General features: G+C 47.2%; 1 protein-coding gene across 2 annotated transcripts in view; it reads right to left on the minus strand.

Moving 5' to 3' along the window:
- Window positions 1-23671, minus strand: part of CAMKK1 (calcium/calmodulin dependent protein kinase kinase 1) — an 83224-nt gene that overhangs the window by 31354 nt on the left and 28199 nt on the right. For both annotated transcript variants that reach the window (XM_083587765.1, XM_083587766.1), the window contains exons 2-8: window positions 19938-20495; window positions 12167-12214; window positions 7899-7952; window positions 4548-4599; window positions 4159-4292; window positions 2254-2290; window positions 1440-1461 (exon numbers count right to left, since the gene is read on the minus strand). In XM_083587765.1, the coding sequence (XP_083443891.1) occupies window positions 1440-1461; window positions 2254-2290; window positions 4159-4292; window positions 4548-4599; window positions 7899-7952; window positions 12167-12214; window positions 19938-20390 (800 nt within the window). In that variant the 5' untranslated portion in view covers window positions 20391-20495. The remainder of the gene's footprint in view (window positions 1-1439; window positions 1462-2253; window positions 2291-4158; window positions 4293-4547; window positions 4600-7898; window positions 7953-12166; window positions 12215-19937; window positions 20496-23671) is intronic.

The following is a 23671-nucleotide window of genomic DNA, read 5'->3' on the forward strand; positions in this document are numbered from 1 at the left end:
AGTGTCTCCATCCCCATCATTCAGCCCGGATCCAGCTCCGAGGGCCTTCTGGCGGTTCCCTCTCTGCGAGAAGTGAGGTTACAGGGAACCAGGCAGAGGGCCTTCTCGGTGGTGGCCCCTGAGTTGTAGAACACCCTCGCATCAGATGTCAAGGAAATAAATCATTACCTGACTTTTAGAAGACATCTGAAGGCAACCCTGTTTAGGGAAGTTTTTAATGTTTGAGGTTTTATCATGTTTTGAATATTCTGTTGGGAGCCGCCCAGACAGCCAGATGGGCACAGTAAAATTAAATCATCATCATCATCATCATCATCATCATCATCATCATCATCATCATCATCCTGCCCATGTAAAAAGGCCATAGATGGTTAGAAACCAAAGGCCTGATGAAGAAGGAATGTTTTTTGTCTGGCGCCTGAAGCTATGTAATGATGGCACTAAGTGAGCCTCCCTAGGGAGAGCAGTCCACAAATGGGGAGCCACCTCTAAAAAGGCCCCTTCTTGTGTTGCCCACCCCCCAGGCATCTCATGAAAGGGGGCACACAAAGAAGAGCCGCAGGTTATGATCACAGAGTTCAGGTTGGTTCACATGGGGAGAGGTTCTCCTTATAGCAGCACTTTGAATTGTTTCTGGAAACTAACTGGTAGCCAGCGCAGTTACATCCTCAGATTGTCTTGCCACATTGAGCAACCTTGCCACTAAAATTTTTATACTCAAGAGTAGACCTACCGGATGGTATTCAGCTAAGTTTGACTCAGATCATACTGACTGAAATTAATGAAGAAGTAAGGCCTCTTAATTTCAATAGGTGTACTCCCGAGTAAAGCTTAGTTGAATACCACCCCATTTAGATGTATTTATTTATTTCTTAAAATGTATATACCTCGATTGTAGAAAAAGCCTCAAAGTAGATATGATTCATACAGGCCCATTCAATAGGCCGACTCGGAGAATGACTAATGGATGCAACCCATTAAATAATCGAAAAAATAAATAAATCCTTGTCCGCTAACGTGCCAACACTTGTTCTTCACACTTTACATTTTCAAGGAAGGAATTCAGGTGATGATTAACATTTTTATGAGGAACGGGAGATCTATGCCTGACTCGGCCACTGCTATTACTTTTGTTGGCAGCTTAAGCACTTGAAATAAGTCTTGGCCAACCTGGAAGCCCTCCCAAGAAGCTCTGGACTACAACTCCCATCAGACCCAGCCAGCACTTCTGTATGATGATGGTGCCGATGGGAGTTGGCAGGGGGTTGGACTCGATGGCCCTTGTGGTCTCTTCCAACTCTATGATTCTATTCTATTCTATTCTAAAACATCTGGAAGGCACCAGGTTGGTTGGAGCATGAGGAAACATCCGCCTTAAAACATATTTTGGACAGGCCTTTGGCCATGATCTAGCAGTCAGGTTCAAGCTAGTTACTTACCCCTTCCGCAGGAGGTCAAACACTGGAAGAGACAGAAAAGGGAAGAAAAATAAATAAAGGACGAGCTTGATTAACCACCTGCCTTTTAACTTACTGAGGCTGCAAGGTTATACACACGCTTATGTTGAACAAAGTCCTAAGTAAGCATGCAAGGGATTGTGCTGTGGCTGAATTTATGCCACCCTTTCTCCATATAGGTGCATGCTACACTGGCTGGCTGTTGTGGGCATGGGGGACTGGAATGGAGTATCCTGGAAATGGACGTGGGTAGCTGAGTCGGACCCTAAACTGGAGAGCTCTATGAAATAATATTCTGTGAGGGTCCCACTTCTATAAACTGCTCCAAGGGAATCACAGAATGGGCATGACCTCAAGGATCATCCAGTCCAACCCCCTACAATGCAGGAATCACAGCTAAATAATTCCTGACAGGTGGACCTTCAGCTTGATCTTGGGCTGGGGACACAGCAACCTCTCAAGAAGTTAAGCCCCCCTCTTCAAGAAACCAATAAAACCCACCAGCAGAATGAAAATTAAGCACAAAGCATGCCGATTATCTGTTGTGGGAGGGATCAGAAAATGTGAGGAGAGGAACGAAATGGAGCAACCTGAAGGGAGTCGTGGCTGGCTGGCTGGCTGAAACACTAAACAGGGGTAATTGCATGCTGCGGCATTTTGTTGCAGCCGCTCTGCTTGAAACCCATTTGCCCCACTTGATCTCACAGCTCGTCTGCATTTCCCCCACACACAACGGTTTGCTCACAAATAACCGGTGCTGATCAACTACGTTTTTCTAAAAGATGAAAATGCCTACCCATGTACAGGTTGTCTTCTGCGGGGTCATCTAGTACCTGGAAGGAAAGAGATTTATTCAAACCTTTGGGCCTCCACAGATCACAGGCCAAGGGAAGGAGCTTACGAATGACAGAAAGATGAGGATATCATTACACAGCACAAAACGTGGATTGGTTTTATGCTGTCCTGGATCCCCTCACAAGAAGCCTGGGAACTGTAATCCGAATGAAGGTGCTGAGAGCTGAGTTAAGAGGGCTGAGTGATGGTGCTACAGGAGAGTAGGAAGGGGCAAGTTTCTGCCCTGTGGGTGTTGCCACCTCAAACCTGACACAAGGGACAATGGAGGCAAACATTTAGGGGTGTATCCACCATTGGTTTTACTCATGAGAAGACCCACTGAAATTAATGGACATGACCAAGTAAGCGCCATTAATTTCAGTGTGTTTACTCCCAGTAGAATTTAGATGGATATAGAGTGCAAGAACTTAAAGAGGCCACATTCACACCATAGATTTAAAGCACTACGATGCCATTTAAAACAGTCATGGCTTCCCCCAAAGAATTCTGGGATCTGTCATTTGTGAAGGGCGCGGGTGGCACTGTGGGTTAAACCACAGAGCCTAGGGCTTGCCGATCAGAAGGTCGGCGGTTCGAATCCCCGCAACGGGGTGAGCTCCCGTTGCTGGGTCCCTGCTCCTGCCAACCTAGCAGTTTGAAAGCACGTCAAAGTGCAAGTAGATAAATAGCTACCGCTCCGGCGGGAAGGTAAACGGCATTTCCATGCGCTGCTCTGGCTCACCAGAAGCGGCTTAGTCATGCTGGCCACATGACCCGGAAGCTGTACGCTGGCTCCCTTGGCCAGTAAAGCGAGATGAGTGCGCAACCCCAGAGTCGGCCACAACTGGACCTAATGGTCAGGGGTCCCTTTACCTTTACCTTATCCCACCTCCCAGAACTACAATTCCCTATGAAGAAGGGTTGATTGTTAAACCACCCTGGGAATTCTAGTTCTGTGAGAGGAACAGAGGCCACCTTACAGTTGTCAGCGCCCTGAACAAACCACAACTCCCAGAACTCTTTGGGGGAAGCCGTGATTGCTGAACTTGCCTTAGCACTTTAAATCTATGGTGTGAATGTGGCATTAGTTGCAATGGCGTATGGAGACTAGCAAGACTATATGGAAAAGATGGATTTTAAACTCCTGTTTGTCTGTGGGACTGGGGAACAACATTATAAACGTTGCAGTCTTTCCCAAAGAGGGGGAAATTGCGAAATGTCTGGGGTTGGTTCCTGGAGAGCTTTACTCAGAACTTGGCCACATTCGAGAGAGAGAACGGTGCATTTTGATCTGAAAGCAGCAACAGGATGTAAAATGCATCTGATCTCCGGGAGAGTTTTAACAAAAGGGAGTTGAGTTTTGAAACTATTTTCTTCTTTAGCTTCCTTACAAGTAAAAAGCCTGCCCAAGAGGACACATACAGCCCCTGTTACATGATCCTGCACACGCCATTTGCAGGGATGCTTCAGGGTCAGGGATGCGAGTGGCGCTGTGGTCTAAACCACAGAGCCTAGGGCTTGCCAATCGGAAGGTCGGTGGTTCGAATCCCCATGACGGGGTGAGCTCCCAGTGCTCAGTCCCAGCTCCTGCCAACCTAGCAGTTCAAAAGCATGTCAAAGTGCAAGTAGATAATTAGGTACCACTCTGGCGGGAAGGTAAACGGTTTCCATGTGCTGCTCTGGTTTGCCAGAAGTGGCTTAGTCATGGTGGCCACATGACCCGGAAAAACTGTCTGCAGACAAATGCCGGCTCCCTCGGCTAATAAAGCAAGATGAGCGCCGCAACCCCAGAGTCATTGGTAACTGGACCTAACGGTCAGGGGTCCCTTTACCTTCAGGGTAAGACATACAACAGAAACAAACAAACCTCAATCAGCTTGACAACGTTGATATGGTCCAGTTTCTTTAAGATGGCTATTTCCTGATAGATCCGCTCAAGGGGGGCCATGGGCTTTGCCTGTCCCCCAGCAGCAGCTTTCGACCCTCGAGGCGGAGGCCGACCTTTACCCAAAGGAACAAGTTGTACCAGTTTACACATTAGTTAGGAGTAGGTTTCCTTGTCTCCTTGCATGCTCATAAAGTTGCTGTCCTCACAAACTAAGTATCATCCCAGTTTTGCACCTTCCTTGAGAGTTTTTGCCTGGCTGGACTGTGTCCTTGAACTCCCAGAATGCCCCTTGTTTGCCTAGACAGAAGTGTGTGCCTGCCCTACCTTCAGATAAGCTCCCCAAGCCGTAAAAAGGCACAGATACTTACGTGGAAATCCATACTGTTTCAATAGCTTCTTTTTGGAGAGGACTTTCATGGCCTGTAGTGAAACAGAAGGGGTGGGGAGGAGACGTGTATTATAAAAAGTCAAGTAAGTAGTAATTTGGAGCAGTAAGTAGGACCCATTCTATTTCTTAGTTTGTTTTAAACTGTTTTTCAATACAGTGGTATCTCGTGTTACATACGCTTCAGGTTACAGACGCTTCTGGTTACAGATGCTTCAGGTTACAGACTCCACAAACCCAGAAACAGTACCTCGGGTTAAGAACTTTGCTTCAGGATGAGAACAGAAATAGTGCTCCGGCAGCGCGGCGGCAACAGGAGGCCCCATTAGCTAAAGTGGTGCTTCAGGTTAAGAACAGTTTCAGGTTAAGAACAGACCTCCAGAACGAATTAAGTACTTAACCCGAGGTACCACTGTACTGTGTTTTAATTGTGGTCAGCTTCCCTGGGACTATAGGGTAAAAGGAGGGTAAACAACAAAAGAGGAAGGAATGACAAATCTGCCAGTTGTGGTCTCTCGATTTCTCTTTTCCCTCCACTCAGTTTACATCTGAAAAACAACGAAGCTATAGAATCACAGAACTGTAGAGCTGGAAGAGACCACAAGGGTCATCTACTCCAACCCGCTGCAATGCAGGAGCTTTTTTGCCCAAGGTGGATCTCGAACCCTTGACCCTGAGATTAAAAGTCTCATGCTCTTACCAACTGAGCTATCCGTATGAACGTTTGCACACACATTCATGCATGCTCCTCTTAACATACTTCTTTTGCAAGCAATCTTGCCTAATATATGCAATTCCAATTTATTTATTTACCATATTTTTCGCTCTATAGGACGCACCGGACCATAGGACGCACCTTGTTTTAGAGGGGGAGAACAAGAAAAAAAATTCTCCCCCTCTCTGCTCAGCGCCCCTTCAGTGAAGTGGCAGGAGAAACGGAGCCCCTTCCATTTCTCCTCCCGCTTGGCTGAAGGGGCACTGCGCAGCTCTCCCTCTCTGCTGAAGCCAGGAGAGTCTTGCCCTCCCGCTTCAGCAAAAGGAACCCGAAGCTTCTGGAGCGCAGCAGGACTTCCCGCTGTGTTCCGGAGGCTTCAGGTGGCTATCCCTGAAGCCTGGAGAGCAAGAGGGGTCGGTGCGCACTGACCCCTCTCACTCTCCAGGCTTCAGCGAAAGCAACGCAAAGCCTCCGGAGCGCGGAGGGAGCGCTTCCTCTGCGCTTTGGAGGCTTTGCGTTGCTATCACTGAAGCCAAGGAGCCTGCATTCGCTCCATAGGACGCACACACATTTCTCCTTAATTTTTGAAGGGGAAAAAGTGCGTCCTATAGAGCGAAAAATACGGTACTTCGTTCAGACCCCACTTTTCCTCCAGGGAGCTCAAAGGTGGTGTACGTGGTCCTCTTCCTCCCCATCCTATCCTCACAACAAACCTGTGAAGTGGGTTAGGCCAAGAAAGTCTGTGAACAGTCCCCCAAGGTCACCCAAAGCGGGGATTTGAACCCTGGTCTTTTCCAGGTCCTAGTAGCCTGACGCTGTCACCACGGTAATCTCAGCCTTAAAATCTGGACATATGCTTTAAAGGTAGGATCAAAAGGCAGAAGGCACCAGAGCAATGCTCCCTCTTCTCTGCTGTAACCACCTTGAAGGGGGGAAAGGACATAGATAGGCAACGGTGAAAAAATTCAGCATATTGCTTGTGTGTGTGTCTGTTTGTGCGAGTGAGACAGAAAGAGAGAATCTGAATTGTTTCCAATTGTCAGAATTTTAAAAGGGTCCCAGGTAATTGGTGGTGCATTGCACTTGCGTGAAATATTTCCATTGCCCACTTGACAGCTCTCGTCAAAGCGCTATCGGTGTGAACGTTGTTCTACAAAGCAGAGATACATGGAACATGCAATCTCTTTCGGTATGAAAAGCCGCCTGTCAATCAAGTAGCGTGCTGGGGAGCTAACCGGCCATTAGCTCATTATGCAATTTGGAGCAGTTTCTCTTATGGGTTCCCCCCTCCCTCCCAGGTGCCATTTTCTTTTGCTTTCTTCCTCAGTGGCCTCAGGGAATCTGGATGGCTCTGTGAATGCGGAGGTTTACTTGGTGAGCCAGCCAACAGAAACATCTTCCAAGATGTTTGAATGAGGAGTGGTGCTGTCCGCGATCTGTGCAGGGTCCTTCCAACTTCCTTTTTTCAACTTAGGCCACATTCATGTCATCCCGAGTGATACCCACTCTAAACAGTCATGGCTTCCCCCAAAGAATTCTGGGAGCTGGAGTCGGTTAAGGGTGCCGAGTTGTTAGGAGGCCCTAATTCCCCTCCCAAAACTACAATTCCCAGAGTTCCCCGGGAAGAGGGATTGGTTGTTGCACTACAGTGGTACCTCGGGTTAAGAACTTAATTCATTCTGGAGGTCAGTTCTTAACCTGAAACTGTTCTTAACCTGAGGCACCACTTTAGCTAATGGGGCCTCCCGCTGCCGCCGCCGTGCGATTTCTGTACTCATCCTGAAGCAAAGTTCTTAACCCAAGGTACTATTTCCGGGTTAGCAGAGTCTGTAACCTGAAGCGTCTGTAACCCAAAGCGTCTGAGGTACCACTGTACTCTGGGATTAAAGAACATAAGAAGAGCCTGCTGGATCAGGCCCAGGGCCCATGTAGTCCAGCCTTCTGCTCTCACAGTGGTGAGCCTGTGGGAAACCAGCAAGCAGGATTCGGGCACAAGAGCGACTCTCCCATCTTGTGGCTTTCAGCAATTGGTATTCAGAAGCATTGCTGCCTCCAACTGCAACTCTGGGGGCGAGGGGGCGGGAATAGGGATCTCCTTATAAACCCTCAGCACCCTTAACAGACTCCAGCTCCCAGAATTATTGAGGAGAATTCCTGCAATCTGAGCTGGCCTCCTCCATCTCTAGGATGAAGCCCACTCTGTTCCTGGACAAAATGGGGGGGTTTTGTGGTAGAACGGAGAGTCCGTTCTCAAGGCAAGTGAACTCAACCAAACACAGACAGGCAAGAGCCTGTGGCAGTGCAGTAGTTAGAGTGTTGGAGTAAGACCTGGGAGAGACCTGAGTTCAAATCCCTCACCCAAAAATGAAGCTCACTGATTGTGGGCCAGTCACTGCCTCTTGGCCTAACCTACTTCACAGGGTTGTTGGGGGGGGGGTAAATGAGGAGGCGGAGAGCCATGTACGCCAACTTGAGCTCCTTGGAGGAAAAGGTGAGGTATAAATGCAACAAACAAACAAGGGATGAGTGAAAACACGCTCCCCTGAGAGGTCAAATTTGATTGGAGGGAATATCCAGCCACTTGCATAGGGAACAGCAGGGAGCAGGGGAGGAACTTACATAATATTGGTCGTCACTTTCGTTGTAGGCCAGCTTCACGACGCCATAGGAGCCCTAAGAAATAAATGCACAGGCAATGTCAGTTCAGACTAGAGAATGGCTCGCTGAAACGTATGTTCGACGTTAGCAAATTTTTTGGAAAGAAATATCAGGATGTATGAAAACTATTGTGAGGAAAGAGTTGAAAATTCCAGAACATCCTCTTATACCTAATATATGGGGCTTGACAAATGGTCAACGTAAATGGATTCTCTGGGCCTGGACATCTGCAAAAAGATTAATATGCTGGAAGGACAAAAATGTGGCTTCCTTTGATCAATGGGAGGACGACATGAGAACTCCTGCAACCTCTTGCAGATTTGTATGTACCTTTCATGTATTAATACACAGTTATTTACACCTTTTTGCCTAACGTATCTATTTTCTGTAAGCTGTTTCCCCAAAATGCAATTTTCTCATGATGCTTTGCACGCTTTTCGTTGGGCGAGCTGCATCCCAAAAATTAAGAGAAGAGTGGGGTTTCGAAGCGCAGAGAGTCCACGTGTAAGTTCTGGAAGTATGAACAAAGGCTTGGAGGATGCAGTTTGGATTCAAAACGCTTCCTGCAGTGCTTTAAATCCAAGCTGCTTTCTCAGCAGCGGGGGGAAAACAAAACAAGAAAAATGCTGCCTTGAAAAAATGGAGCATATTTTCGTTCTGGTGGAAAGAGTTTGCACTAAAAATACTGCTTACTTGGAAATGAAAAAAAGAAAGAAAAGCTCCCTTTCTAAATGCTCTGAATACAAACCTCCTTCTCTGCAGGGGGAAATATGTTTCGTTTTGAGTACTTCAAAAGGGCTTCCACTAAACATTAATCAGCTGGTCGGCGGCTACAGAGACTCCCTTTGAAGGTGCAACTCCCAGTGCTGAACGGCACCGAAAGCGCACCTTCAAAGGCGGCTGCTGTAACTGCTGATTGTCAGTTGTCAGTTACTTCCCTTGGACTTTGACAGGTTTCAGTCACCTGACATCATTGTGACATCAGGTTGCTGACAGGTGCGTGGTCTTGCCCACCTGTCATCAGGGTAGGGGAGTAAGGATGTGGCCCGCTGGCTGGATACTGTTCCGCAACCCAAGTCTGCCTTATAAACTGAGTCAAGACCGCTGGTCCTCCTCCTAGCTCAGCACTGCATACACTGACCAGCAGCAGCTCTCCAGGGTCACAGGCTCAGGTGTTTCTCTCAACCCTACCTGGAGATGCTGCAGAACAAACCTGGGGCCTTCTGCATGCGAAGCAGGTGTCCTGCCATTGAGCCATGCCCCTTTCCCTGCTTGTGTCCTGACATCTGACCACTTCCTGTTGGAAATAGGATGTTGGACCAAGCGGTCCTTTGCTCCGATCCGGCAGGGCTCCTGCGATGCCCCATCTACAAATGCCCAGAAGATTTTAGTTTCTTTTTTTTTTTTAAAGCAACTTCTCTCTTGATATGCCAAAAAAATGTAAATTGTTGTTTAGTCGTGTCCGACTCTTTGTGACCCCATGGACCAGAGAACACCAGGCCCTCCTGTCTTCCACTGCCTCCCGCAGTTTGGTCAAACTCATGCTGGTAGCTTCAAGAACACTGTCCAGCCATCTCGTCCTCTGTTGTCCCCTTCTCCTTGTGCCCTCCATCTTTCCCAACATCAGGGTCTTTTCCAGGGAGTCTTCTCTTCTCATGAGGTGGCCAAAGTATTGGAGCCTCAGCTTCACAATCTGTCCTTCCAGTGAGCACTCAGGGCTGATTTCCTTCAGAATGGAGAGGTTTGATCTTTTTGTAGTCCGTGGGACTCTCAAGAGTCTCCTCCAGCACCAGAATTCAAAAGCATCTATTCTTCGGCGATCAGCCTTCTTGATGGTCCAGCTCTCACTTCCATACAACACTACTGGGAAAACCATAGCTTTTACTATACAGACCTTTGTTGGCAAGGTGATGTCTCTGCTTTTTAAGATGCTCTCTAGGTTTGCCATTGCTTTTCTCCCAAGAAGCAGGTGTCTTTTAATTTCGTGACTGCTGTCACCATCTGCAGTGATCATGGAGCGCAAGAAAGTAAAATCTCTCACTGCCTCCATTTCTTCCCCTTCTAATTGCCAGGAGGTGAAGAAATGGAGGCAGTGAGAGATTTTACTTTCTTGGGCTCCATGATCACTACAGATGGTGACAGCAGTCACGAACAGGATGTCGGACCAAGTGGTCCTTTGCTCTGATCCAGCAGGGCTCCTGCGATGACCCGTCTGCAAATGCCCAGAAGATTTTAGTTTCTTTTTTCCCCTCTCTTGATATGCCAAAAAAATGTAAATAAAGGTGCTTAAATGGAAGGAGCTAAACTGAGTTCAAAGGCAGATGATCTACCTACGCAATCCTTTTCATCGGTTTAAAGAGATTCATGAGGATGGAAAGGTCTTTGATCAGGCAGAAAGAACTTCTGTCAGTGGAATGGGGAGATGGGTTATTTTTTATCTGGCCAATTCCCTCTTCCCCACCCCAACTCCCACAGACTTCAAAATTCAATCGTCAGGCCAGGGTGTTCCAACATGGAGGGCCTGAGGGTTACATACCTTTTTCCAGCAACATTTCATGACTTCCCAACCCCTGCCTTTCCAAGGTCAGGTAAGGAGGTGCTGGGCTTTGGGAAAGAGGTGTGTGGGCTCCGAAAGGGTCCCAGAGTCCTCCACGCTCCTTGCCAAAGCCTAGCTAGCACTTTCCCATCTTTGGGAAGGAGGTGGGAGGGCTCTAGGACCCTGCCAGGGCCTTGCACCTCCTTCCAAAAGCCCAGCACCAGTTTTGGAAAGGCAGCATGAGGGCTGGCTGTTCTCATGTTCTTGCAGAACATGCTTATCTGTTGGGCTGCCTCCCAGGGACACTTATGTGTTGGAGCACAGACTTTAGGCTCTTTTCCATGAAGGGCAGAGGAAGGGGACATCTCTGATTCTCGTCACGCGGAGCCCAGGTGCTGCAGTGCTGGGAACTCTGCCATGTGCAAATTTTGATATACACAGTCATTATCTCTGTAGCAGGAGGCTGGCACAGGATTCCCAAAGGCAGGCAGGAGAAGAACACCAGCCGTTCCTCCGCTTACCTGCTGCCTGTAGCGGGAAGAGGCTTGGATCGGTGAAGTCAACAACAGCACCTTCCCCTTATTCCTGCAACCTCACTTGTTCAGCACATTGAGCCCCATCAGATTTGTTAAGAGTGAGCCGGCATTGCGGCAGGGCTCCAAGACATAAGAAGCGGCTCAAAAACTCACAATCAAATGCCACGCTGGCTTCCGGTTCCGCTCTGCCTTAATGGAAGCAGCCCTCATGACATTAGGAGATCATTGGCAAAGGAAAAACAAGCATGATTAAGGGCAATTATCCTTGCAAATTCCCCCCCAGGGACGGGGGGGGGGGACAGGCTTCACTTCATTCACAGTTTGTCTCAAACCTGGCTCTCCTCCGGCATGGAATGGCGGGGGGGGGGGGGGGCAAGGAGGCGCTGAGTGCAAAAGCACTTCACCTGCCGAAAACCCTCCAACGCTGCCATTAAGAAGCAGAGGTTCTCCTGTTATTTAGAGCTTAACTGGACTAAATTACAGGTGCGTGCTAGAAGAGATAAGATCGCTAAATGCGGAAAAAACCAACTGCAAGGACATTACGGTTTGTACTTGAGATAAGATTTCATTTGGTGCAAAAGACGGTGGGGACGGGAGCCTACGGTTTCTTTATTTAAAGTTTTCTTCTCTACATTTATGATTCAGCAACCCTCCTCTGAATGCTAGTTCAAATTATATTTGTACAAGCGAGGATGGAAGAAATTGGATTATAAATATGGAATATAACATCAAATGGAACTGTGTGTGTAAAAAGGGGGGGGAAAGGAGGGAAGCTCTATTTTGCAAAAGGTTTACGATGGAAACCATCCTTTATTAGTTACGTATGAACTGAATAACACTAAGAGGACTTGGAAGTATAATTGCTCATATATCTTCAGCTGGAAGGAAGGATGAAAGGAGTCGCCATCAGGATTTTGCATTCTACCTACAGTTCCAAGATAGCACGGAAGGAACTTGGAGCGTAAAATAGTATAAAATGGTCATTAGAAGCAGCGATTAAAAACAGATATTTAAAAACAGTAGGCATAATAAAATTACCAAAATATACATAACAATCAACAGGGTTTTTTAAAATAAACTTATACAGAATAAAATTGCATAGAACCCCAAAAATCTACTTCTGATGAAGTAGTTGAGGAAGAGTTGTGGTTACATACCTTGCCTATTTCGCTTTTCAACTTATATTGGTTCAGCTGCACACAATCCTGGAGGGGTAGAAATAGAGATTCAGTTAGGGTAGCTAGTTCAAAAGGATTGCATTTGGAGGCTGAGATGGGCAAATTGGTCAGTTTCTCATTTTTCCAGTTAGCTCTCCTCACATCCACATCAGCTGAATTTTTTTTTTTTAAGTAATCACCAAAACCCATCAGCATTTTTGTGAGTATTTCTCCTAATGCAAACATTCCCGGATGCGCTTTTGCCCAATATCCCCGATTCCACAGACCGTATTTCCCCTGAAAGTTACGTTTCCCGTAATACAATGCACTTCTGTATGTCCTTTTCGCCCACACATGAATTTTAACGCACGTCTCAATAGATGCATTTTGGTACACGATTACCTTGGATAGAGAAACTGCGTTTCAAAAATTTGGATACTTTCAAACGTCAAGAGATGACTGTGTTTCAATTTGCGAGCTGTTTTGGATACTGTGAATTAGGTAATATTTGCCTTTCGATGCAAATTGAACCGAATTCCTCCCTCGCCCCAAATTCAGCGACAACAGCGAGAGCTAATAATGGCATCTGAGCACCGCAACCCAGCTTCATTGTGAGGCGACGAGGAAGAATACCCCCTTAGTATTTGTGATCTGCAGACAGGAAAAGTACACCCTCAGAGGCAAGCCAGGTTCCCTCTGCCTGTCACTTCTCCTCAGTCACACATCTGAGTGAGCTGCTAGGTCCGCTTCCCTCAGCTGGAAGCATGAAGCGAGTCTTTCCATTTCAAAAGGGAGGACGCGCTGCCGTGCAGAGAGACTGTCAAATGCGATCGGGCTCCGAAGGCAGCTCGCTCTGAAGGTTTTTTGCCGCCTCCGGCCAATTTTTGTACGAAAAGTCTTCCCTCTGCCAGACGCTGTAGTCAGCATAACACAGCAAGCCATCTAAGTCTGGGTTGGGATTTGTTAACGGAGGATACGTGAGGCAAAATAATCTGGGTCTATTCATCAGGTGCATTTTAGCTGATTAATGGACCCACTGATGAAGGCGGCAACCCTAAACACACTTACTAGGGCCGTGTTTGCCACACGGTGCATATCTAAACTATGGAACTCCCTCCCACTGGAGACAGGGGGTGGTCACCAACTTAGATGGCTTTAAAAGAGGACTGGACAAATTCACGGAGGATAGGACTATTGATGGCAACAAGCCACACTATGCTCTGCCTCCATGGTTGGGGTTTATTGGTAAGTTCGTTTATTTGTAGTAATATGCTATGATCGAAGTAATGGTTTTCTTTTTTTGTAAACTGCAGCCGGTACAGAATTCGGCAGCCAGGTTGCTTACCAGGGCAAAATCCTCTGAGTGTGTAATACCAGTCCTGGCCCAACTGCTCTGGCTAGCAACTGGTTTCCAGGCCCAATTCAAAATGCTGGTTCTGACCCATAAAGGTTTATGTGGCTCAGGGTACCAACACCTCAAGAACTTCATCTCTCTGTATGAACTGACCCAGGCGCTGCGATCATCACCTGAGGCCCTTCTTTGTGTGCCCCCCTCCATGTGACGTTTGGAGGGTGGCAACACAAGAACAGGGCCTTTTCAGTGGTGGCTCCTTGCTTGTGGAACGTTCTCCCCAGTGCAGCTTGCCTGGCGCCATCATTACATAGCTTTAGGTGCCAGGCAAAAATATTGCTTTTTTATCAGGTCTTTTACCTATGGCCTTTTTGCTGGGATGTTTTAAGTTTGTTTTTTCTCCAAGTGCCCCACACAATGAAATCCTGAGGGCTCTTAAGATGAAGAGGGCCTTTCTGCAAACCCCTCACTTCCGGTCTGTGAAATGCTATCCTGAGAGAGTCCCTTTTCATTTCCTTCCCAGCCAAAGACCTTTTATTGTGCTCCCAAGCCTTTTAACACATCTCTTTTAATTGCTCTTTTAATTTCATCTCCGCAGGTCGATGACAAACGATTCTTCTTCTTCTTTTTAGTTTTTCTAGCTGAGCTGATTTTTCTCAGATTCTTAACTGCGGCTTTAATCGGCATCTATCTATGCTGGATTTTATGACTGGATTTTATTGCTAGGGAGGGTTTTTTTAAGTTGATTTATGATTTTTATTTAATTTTATTGCACAATTCAATGTGCAATGTTTTAATTTTGTCTGTGTCACCTAGAGTATAGTTTTATCTTAAGCAAGCAGCTTGTAAACTGAATAAAACAGAACATGATACAGCCGGCCGTTCAGCTTTTGGTCCACTGAAAATATGTTCAATCCACCCCTTAAAACATGAGTGGGGAAACTTTTCCAGTCTGAGGGCCATATTTCTGTCCAAGGCTACCTTCCAGGGGCCACATTCTAGTGGTGGGCGGAGCCAGATTCAAAAGTGAGTGGAGCAGTGAATGTGACTTTTACCTTTCCACACTGGCCTAGTTTCTATAATCACACGCCCCTCTCTATCTTCCATCAAGATAAGCAAGAAGCATCATCAGGGCTGAAGGTCATATTCCAGCCAAGCAAAAACACTCAAGAAGGGTGTGAAGGCCTGGTTCCCATGGCAACTAAGGCGTAAATGCAGAAGACCATTTTTCTAACAACTCAGCCCTGGATCCTGTGTGAGTGTCTGAAAGTGGTTGGAGGATGGATGGCGGCTAACAGATTGAGGATGAATCCTGGCAAGACAGAAGTACTGTTTTGGGGGGACAGGAGGTGGGCAGGTGTAGAGGACTCCCTGGTCCTGAATGGGGTAACTGTGCCCCTGAAGGACCAGGTGTGCAGCCTGGGAGTAATTTTGGACTCACAGCTGTCCATGGAGGCGCAGGATAATTCTGTGTCCAGGGCAGCTGTTTACCAGCTCCAACTGGTACGCAGGCTGAGACCCTATCTGCCCGTGGACTGTCTCGCCAGAGTGGTGCATGCTCTAGTTATCTCCTGCTTGGACTACTGCAATGCACTCTACATGGGGCTACCCAGAAACTATAACTAATCCAGAATATGGCAGCTAGACTGGTGACTGGAAGCGGCTGCCGAGACCACATAACACCGGTCTTGAAAGACCTACATTGGCTCCCAGGACGTTTCCGAGCACAATTCAAAGTGTTGGTGCTGACCTTTAAAGCCCTAAACGGCCTCGGTCCAGTATACCTGAAGGAGCGTCTCCACCCCCATCGTTCTGCCCAGACACCGAGGTCTAGCGCCGAGGGCCTTCTGGCAGTTCCCTCACTGCAAAAAGCCAAGTTACAGGGAACTAGGCAGAGGGCCTTCTTGGTAGTGGCACCCATCCTGTGGAACGCCCTCCCACCAGATATCAAAGAGAAGAACAACTACCAGACTTTTAGAAGACATCTGAAGGCAGCCCTCTTTAGGGAGCTTTTAATGTTAAGGGAAGCTTTTAATACTTTGTTGGAAGCCGCCCAGAGTGGCTGGGGTAACCCAGCCAGATGGGCGGGTTATAAATAATAAATTATATCATATTTTATATTATATCTTGGAGTAAGAGGCTTCCTGTCATGGGCTGGTTGAACGCAGACGAATGGTGGGAGGAACCAGATAGGGAGCCACCAAGGGAAGAAGGCTCAAAGCCCGGGGAGTGGTGGTGGGACAACGATGAGTGGTCACAGGGAGAAGGGAGATCAAGAGGCAGAGATGAATCAGGCTAGTGAAGAGTCACGGGTGTCTCCTGCTGCAACAAGCTCCCCTCCTCCCTATGTCTCCCAGAACCAGAAGAGGAATGAAAAGGGCGGAGCAGTGACAGCCTGCACACAGGCACAGTCTCCGATTGATTGGAAAAAGTCACGGAGAAGAGAGGACGGTTGTGGGGACGCGGGGACTTTCAGTCTTGGCAACTGATGTCAAGGAGGAGCACCAATGGGGATGAGCTGCTGTGCCCTTTAGACCTGACACTCAGCCAAGTTTACAGAGACTGTGTTTTTGCAAATACCGTCGTACCTTGGAAGTTGAATGGAACCCGTTCGGAAACCAAAGCACGTGGAAGCTGCGGGAGCCCCATCAGACGTTCGGCTTCCAAAAATAGTTCGCAAACCGGAACAGTCACTTTTGGGTATGCGGTGTTCGGGAGCCAAAACGTTCAAGAACTAAGATGTTCAGAAACCAAGGTATGACTGTAACTCCAACTTTGAACGGTGTGATTTACTGCCGCTCGGCTCTGTGACATTTCCTCTGCTTCATCATTTATTAGAACTTGTGGACACCCAACGGAATGTTAGAAGATTTGGGGCAGGTAAAAGATTTGGGCAGAGTTAAACTGCGGGACTCTCTTCCCACTTGGACAGCTTTAAAGGAGGATTGGACAAAGCTATTAGCCTCCACAGTTGGGTCCTGCTTGCTGATCTCCCACAGGTGTCTGAGTGGCCACTGTGAGGACATGATGCTGAGCTAGACAGGCCATTGGCCGGATGCTGCAAACCTTTCTTCTGCTCTTCTCTGCCTCTGATGAAATGGCTTGGGTTTTGCGTGGCTGGGGGAAAGCTCCAGACACCTGATACAAGAGGGTAGGAGGGCTGCATTTGACCCCAAGCCTAAGGTCTTAAAATGCATGCATTGCTGTCTAAGGATGCAGTCCTTCTCTGTTGACATGGGCGCAGCCTCAGTTGTGTAGCACAGCAGGCAGCCACCAATCCATCATGGATCTTCACCAATGGGAATAAGCCAACAAAACAGCTGTGATTGATTTCATCTTCGTTTTTACCAGGGCTGTACCTTGCGTAATGACTCGCAACCACGGTGTGATGGATAACGCTGCCTCTGACAGTGATGGATGACCCCCAAGCAGCCTGCGCCAGGGGAAAGGTGTCGCTTCGGAAAGTATTCCAATGTATCTGAATGTCGCCAGAAAGGGGCTCAGGGAGAAAGACGATTTGGGGTGGGGCAAATGCCACGCCACGCTGAACAACTTGCCTATCGAAAATGTGTCTAAATAGGAAAGATGGTGGCAGGGGAGGAGGCGATTGGAATACTTTGTGCTGTTCTGGTCGCCTCGCCCCAAAAAGGGGTTGGAAAAGGTTCAGAAAAGAGCCATCAAAATGACCAAAGGAATGCAGTGACTCACCTACAAGGAAAGACTGCAGAATTTGGGAACTTTTTTGGAGAAAAGACGTGGCAAAATGATAGAACTTTTAAAAAGTATGTACGACATGGAGAAAGTGGTTCTTATTGTGCTCCAGTAACACTAGAACTCCAGGTCATCCATTGAATGTTGGAAGATTCCGGACAGATAAAAGGATGACCTTCTTCTCACAGTACATTGTTAACCTATGGAACTCACTCCCACAGGAGGCAGTGAGGACATTCAACCCGGATCACCTGGCAAAGCTTATTCCTGGCTGCTGGGTTTCTTTCCCATTTCCGATGTCAACTTTGCACAGCGCAGCCCGACAGACAGCTTTATTTGCAGCAGCTGTCATTTCAAATGGGTCAGTCTATTCTTATCTTGTGTGTATTTGCACTCCATGTAGAAATGCAACTGAACTACAACAAATCCCACTGGATTTCATGACCTTTTGGCCCCACTGTTTGTACATTTCTTTATATATATTAAAAAATGCTTTCCTGCTGCAGCACTGTACAAATATGTCTGTCTACGCATCACACGAAGAACGCTCTGCTCCTCAAAAGCTGATGCTGCAATAAAACAGTATTGTGAGACCTTCTGCTGGTACTCTGGGGCCCAAGGAAGGCCACCTTGGCCGATCTATCTATCTATCTATCTATCTATCTATCTATCTATCTATCTATCATCTATCTTATTGCTTTTCCTAGCACAGCTGCCAATAATCAGGCACCTGCCCACCGTTTGCCCGCATTAAAATTTCAAACTGTGCCCATATTCTGCTCTTGTGTGCGCCGTGCTGGGAAATGTGGCACACGTCAGCTGATAAAATAATCATGAGCCAGCCGCTGCTAGAATTCCCCAAAGACAGGCGCCAAAGGTACACACGGAGCCAACAGCATGGCAACTTTAAAGCAGAAAAAACTTGGCATGTAAAAATAAGTTCCGGCTGCCGAGTCGAGCTGGGGGGAGACCTGCAGCCTGGTGCATCTTAGGTTCAGATGAGGGGTGGGGTAAACACTTTGTCCACCTGCTGAGAGTCACATTCCTGTCTGGGTAACCTTCTGGGGGTCGCGTGCCAGGGGTGGGTGGGGCCAGAGGCAAAAGCAGGTGGAGCAAGGAATGCAAATATTAGCTCTGTACAGCAGGCTAGTTCCTACGCCAGGCATAGGCAAACTCAGCCCTCCAGATGTTTTGGGACTACAACTCCTATCATCCCTGCCCACTGGGCCTGTTAGCTAGGGATGATGGGAGTTGTAGTCCCAAAGTATCTGGAGGGCCGAGTTTGCCTATGCCTGACCTATGCTCACCCACTCCTCTCTAGCCTCCCACCAGACAAGCAAGAGGCATAGTTAAGAGTTGAAAGACACATCCCAGCCAGGAGAGAACACTCAAGGAGGGTGTGAGAGATGGGCTGGTGAGGGGTGTGGCTTGGAGAGGGTCTCAAGGGCCTGACAGAGAGGCCTGAAGGGCCACATTTGATCTCCAGGCCTGAAGTGCCCCATCCCTGGTTTGGCTGGCAGGTGGAAAGAAGATTAAGGGAGACACGATAGTGGTCTTCAAATATCTGAAGAGCTGCCATGTAGAAGATGGAGCCAGGCAAATGTTGTCCCCATCTTCAAAAAGGGGGGGAAAAGAAGACCCAGGTAACTACAGAGCTTGACATTGATACCAGGGAAGGTCCTTGAGCAGATAATTCAACAGTCGGTCTGCGAGCATTTAGAAAAGGATGCTGTGATTACGAAGACCCAGCACGGGTTTCTCAAAAATTAGTCATGCCAGACCAATCTGATTTCTTCTTTTAATGGAATTACAAACTTGGTGGATCAGGGAAATTCTGTGGACATAGTGTATCTTGATTTCAGTAAAGCTTTTGACAAAGTCCCCCATGATGTTCTTGCGAGGAAGCTGGTAAAATGTGGGTTGAATGAGGTAACTGTAAGGTGGATGTGTAGCTGGTTGACTGACCGAACCCAAAGAGTACTCATTAATGGTTCCTCGTCATCCTGTAAAAAAGTGGCAAGTGAGGTACCGCAGGGTTCTGTCCAGGGCCCGTTGTTGTTCAACGTCTTTATAAATGACCTGGATGAAGGAACTGAGGGGATGCTCATCAAATCTGCAGATGCCACCAAACTATTCTATTATTGGGTACGGTTGCTCCAGAAGGCAGGACTTAGGATCAAGGAGTGGAGATTGTGTTAAATGGTGGATTGCATTAATAAATACACAGTGTTTTACCTAATGTACACATTTCTGCAAGGCAGTTTCCCTTAATATAGTGCATTTCATTTCAAAATTCAAATAAGTGCAAATTGCAAAGGATGGCTGTGTCTCAGTTCACATATTGCTTCAGAAAGGGGCGAATTAAGTAGGTTTCCCTTTCAACACAAACCAATTCCTCCCACATCCCAAACCAAGGTTAGTCAAGTTATGTCAGCGCTTCAGATACTCCCACAATTGCTTCTCTCACCCCCTAACTGTAAAACTGCAGTAGTAACAGCAGCAGCGGCATTAATAACAATACATTAAATAACTATCTGTTTGCTTCCTTTTCACAGCCCCCCAAAATGGCTGCCAGAGGAGTTTGCCTCACTCTGTCTAATGGCAGAGCCGGCTGTGTGAATTTCATTTATCAGTTCACCAAAAAAGTATTTTTCAACCGCCCTTTGTTAACAGAACACCCCATCCATCCAAAAGGGAGAGCCAACCCACCGCAGCATCTGAAATGGAGACTCGATGGGACTCTATCGTCGGCCGCCGCACTATCCGTGGTGAGATGTGAGTGGAAGGGCCCGTGGCGTAAGGACCAAAGCCTGCGGCATCCGAAGAAGCCAAGTAGTTCCCCGCGGGCTTTTCCTGAAGGGAGTACTTCCGGCCAGAGAGGATGGGTCTTGCTGGAGCCCTCTTTGGGGCAAGCAACTCGTGAGCCCCATCTAGTTCTTCGGATGTTCCCGAATCAACATCAACCCCGTTCCTTTGGTTGTTGGCAGCCATCTTGGAGAACGCAACGTCATTCTCTGCGATGGTTCCTTGGCCGTTTTGGTCGGCGGCATCGGGGCCGACGGCAACGTGGATCGCCGCGACTCTCTCGGCGAGCTCCGTCTGGGTGTCTTTGCAACAGACATCGGGGATTTGGACCGCTGTCTCGGCTGCGGAATCCCCCATCCTCGATTCGTGGCTTTCCGCGTTCTTAGATGACGACAACGGAGGGTTCTGGAGCGGTGTGGCTCATGGGAAGCATCTGAGGCGGAGACCCTGCTGCATGGACACCTGGAAAGTATCACAAAAAGTCATGGTAAAGCCTGCGTAGTTGTAACTAAGTAAGATCATAAGAAGAGCTTGCAGGATCAGGCCAGTGGCCCATCTAGTCCAGCATCCTGTTCTCACAGGGGCCAAGCAGATGCCTGTGGGAAACCAGCAAGCAGGATTCGAACACAAGAGCCCTCTCCTATGCTGTGGTTTCCAGCCACTGTGAATGTCATCAGACCCCGAGGGCAGCATCCTGATACTAACAAATAAAGAAAATTGTTTTTAAAAGTATATGTGATTATTAGGAATAATCATTGCAAATACAGCAACCAATATCTGTATCTTTTCTGTTTGCATGTTTAAATTTAATGGTATTTTTCCTCATTATGTCTTTATTTCTTACATGTCGTTGAATTAAAAATAGTTTTTAAAAATAAATAATAAATAATAAATTCAGTTCTTCATATTTCCTCATCAGTTTGAATTTTTTTTAAGTCCTTGGGAAGGTTCATCAGCATGAATTTCTTCTAATATTTAACATACACATTTTTGCAAAGCAGTTTCCCCTAATATGATGCCTTTTTGAATGTTATTTTCACTGATATGTGTTGTGTATCTTTGTGTTATTATTTTGTAAACCACCCTGTGATCCTTGATGAAGGGTAGCATAATAAGAATAAGAATAACAATATGCATTTTTATGTACATTTCACCCACATATAGGTATTTTTTAAAAACACATTACTTGACTGGAAAACTGCGGTGCAAAATTCAGCAAAGTGTGTATTTCTAAAGATGGCTGTGTATTGGTTCTTAGACTATTTTGGAAACTGCAAATTTCATAGATTTGCCTTTAAGTGGGTGGATTCGCCTTTAAATGTGAGCTGAATCATAGTTCTCTCCCATCCCTACACCCAATCAACCATGTTCCCTGGACAGTTCACATGTTGAAAAACCCTAAAACACAGTCAAAAACAGAAACCAGAGCAGCTTGGATGCCAGCATGACACTAGATCAAAACCATTGGAAACCTATCAACTGCGCAATGATATGCAAGCAAACGACAAGAACGCAGGGCAAGGCATGGAAAGGTCGCGGCGTGACAACGGCAAAGAACTGTTCGATCAGTGTTGCAGACTGTCTGAAGCCCAAACAGGCCTCTTATTGCAAAGATTCACACACAACCAGCACCCTCCCCTGTTTCATCATTTCCTCCATTCCTTCTGCTTTGATTTAGAAATAGCGCGGCCACTTCATTCCGACACGAAAAGCAGAAGCGTCCTTGCACCATGTCTGCCAAAACGCTTCCCCTTCTTTCTTCTAAGGCTGCATCCACGACGTACAGTGGTACCTCTGGATGCGAACAGGATCCATTCCGGAGCCCCATTCGCATCCTGAAGCGAACACAACCCGCGCCTGCACGTCGCGATCCGCCACTTCTGCGCATGCGCGTGACGTCGTTTTGAGCATCTGCGCATGCGGCGAAACCTGGAAATAACACGCTCAGTTACTTCCGGGTTGCCGCAGAGCGCAACCCAAAAATATTCATCCCAAAGCTACTTCAACCTGAGGTATGACTGTACATTTAAAGAGCTATGAGTCGCAGCTTCCTCCAAAGGATTCTGGGAACTGTAGTTTGTTAAGGGTGCTGAGGGTTGCCAGGAGACCCCCGTTCCCCTCACAGAGCTACAATTCCCAGAGTGGCTTAACAGTCAATCCTTCTTCCCAGGGAACTCTGGCAATTGTGGCTTTGAGAAGGCAACAGGTCCACTAAGAATTCTCAAACTCCAGCTCCCAGGATTCTTTGGTGGAAGCCATGAATGTTTGAAGTGGCATTCAGGGTATGGTGGGAATGTGGCCTAAGGCTGGGATGGAAAACCCTCAGGCCAAAGGCCTTTGGCCACTGTCCCCCACTAGCTCTGAACTTTTGCTCCATGTTTTTCCCTGGCTGGGATGAGTGGTGCCTCTTGGGGTCTGCAGGGTCCCAAGTTGGGAACCACTGAAATAGAGGGTGCCTTCACAGGGAAGACCTCTGGCCACCCCCCATCTTTCATCCAACTCAGGGAAGCTGGAAGGGGAGAAGGACTCTTGTTAAAGCTTCCTCCTGTGCCCTTTTCCCTGAGGCAAACAGGGCCAATGGAAATTTTCCCTGTCCGGAGATACTATCAGCCAATGGAGGGTGAAGCACGTAGCCTTTTGTTTACTGTTGGAATATCGTAGTAATAATAATAATAATAATAATAATAATAATAATAATAATAAAATGGACAAGGGACGAAGGAAGAAGATGCAAATTAAGGATACCCAATGAGAACCAGTTTGAAGAGAATAGCAGTTGGTTCTAGCTAACTCCTTCAGGAAGACGCATCAAGACCAACCCTACCAAAATGCGCCTTGATTACTACCACTCATTTTTTAAAAAATAAAAGCCATTTCAATAAAATGACATCAAATAAAATGATACCCAAACCACAGAGACAGCGCAGCGAAGTGGTTAGGGTCTTGGGCACAACAAACATTTTGGGACAACGCCGCCTTCTCTGCCTTTATCTTTCAGTTCTTGCACGATTCCCCCTTGAAAACAGCAGGAAAGAACTGTATGCCGGGATACCGCCCCAAATTTCCCTTTACTCCCGCCATTTTTCAGCTCCCAGAATCCATGACTGTTTAACGTGGCATGAAAGTGCTTTAAGCGTACAGTATGAATGTGGCCGCAGTCTCAAAAGAGTTTGTTTTTGCTGGAACAACATCCTCTAATTCTAGTTGTGTAAGAGGGCAGCAAAGGAATGGCAGGGGGTGGAAGGGTATTTTGCCGGTTTTTGTAAGACATCCCCCCTCTCCAACCCTAACAACACGTTTCCTTTCTCACAGGGAAGGAGCTGTCTGCTGATGTTTGGGCACCTGGCCAAAAGGAAATGAAATTGTTTCAAACTCATGTTCCCCTTGGAGATCCCCGGTCATAACTGTCCGCGATTCATCTCCCTCCCTGCAGAGCATCTGCTGAAAAGAACCCCAGCGTGGCAGTAAAATCTGCCCCATGCTATTTCAGGAAAAGGCAGTTAGTTTATTGCCATTTTCCTTTGTAGTGCTGAGCAGCTGCCTTTTTAAAAGCATAAGCGACACACAACTGCTGCTCGATGGCAAAATGAAAGATCTGCATGCAACAGAGGTTAAGGATGGAGGGGAAAGTTGGTTCA

Source organism: Podarcis filfolensis (genome assembly GCF_964270895.1).
Source record: "Podarcis filfolensis genome assembly, chromosome: 15".
Classification (NCBI taxonomy): Eukaryota; Metazoa; Chordata; class Lepidosauria; order Squamata; family Lacertidae; genus Podarcis; species Podarcis filfolensis.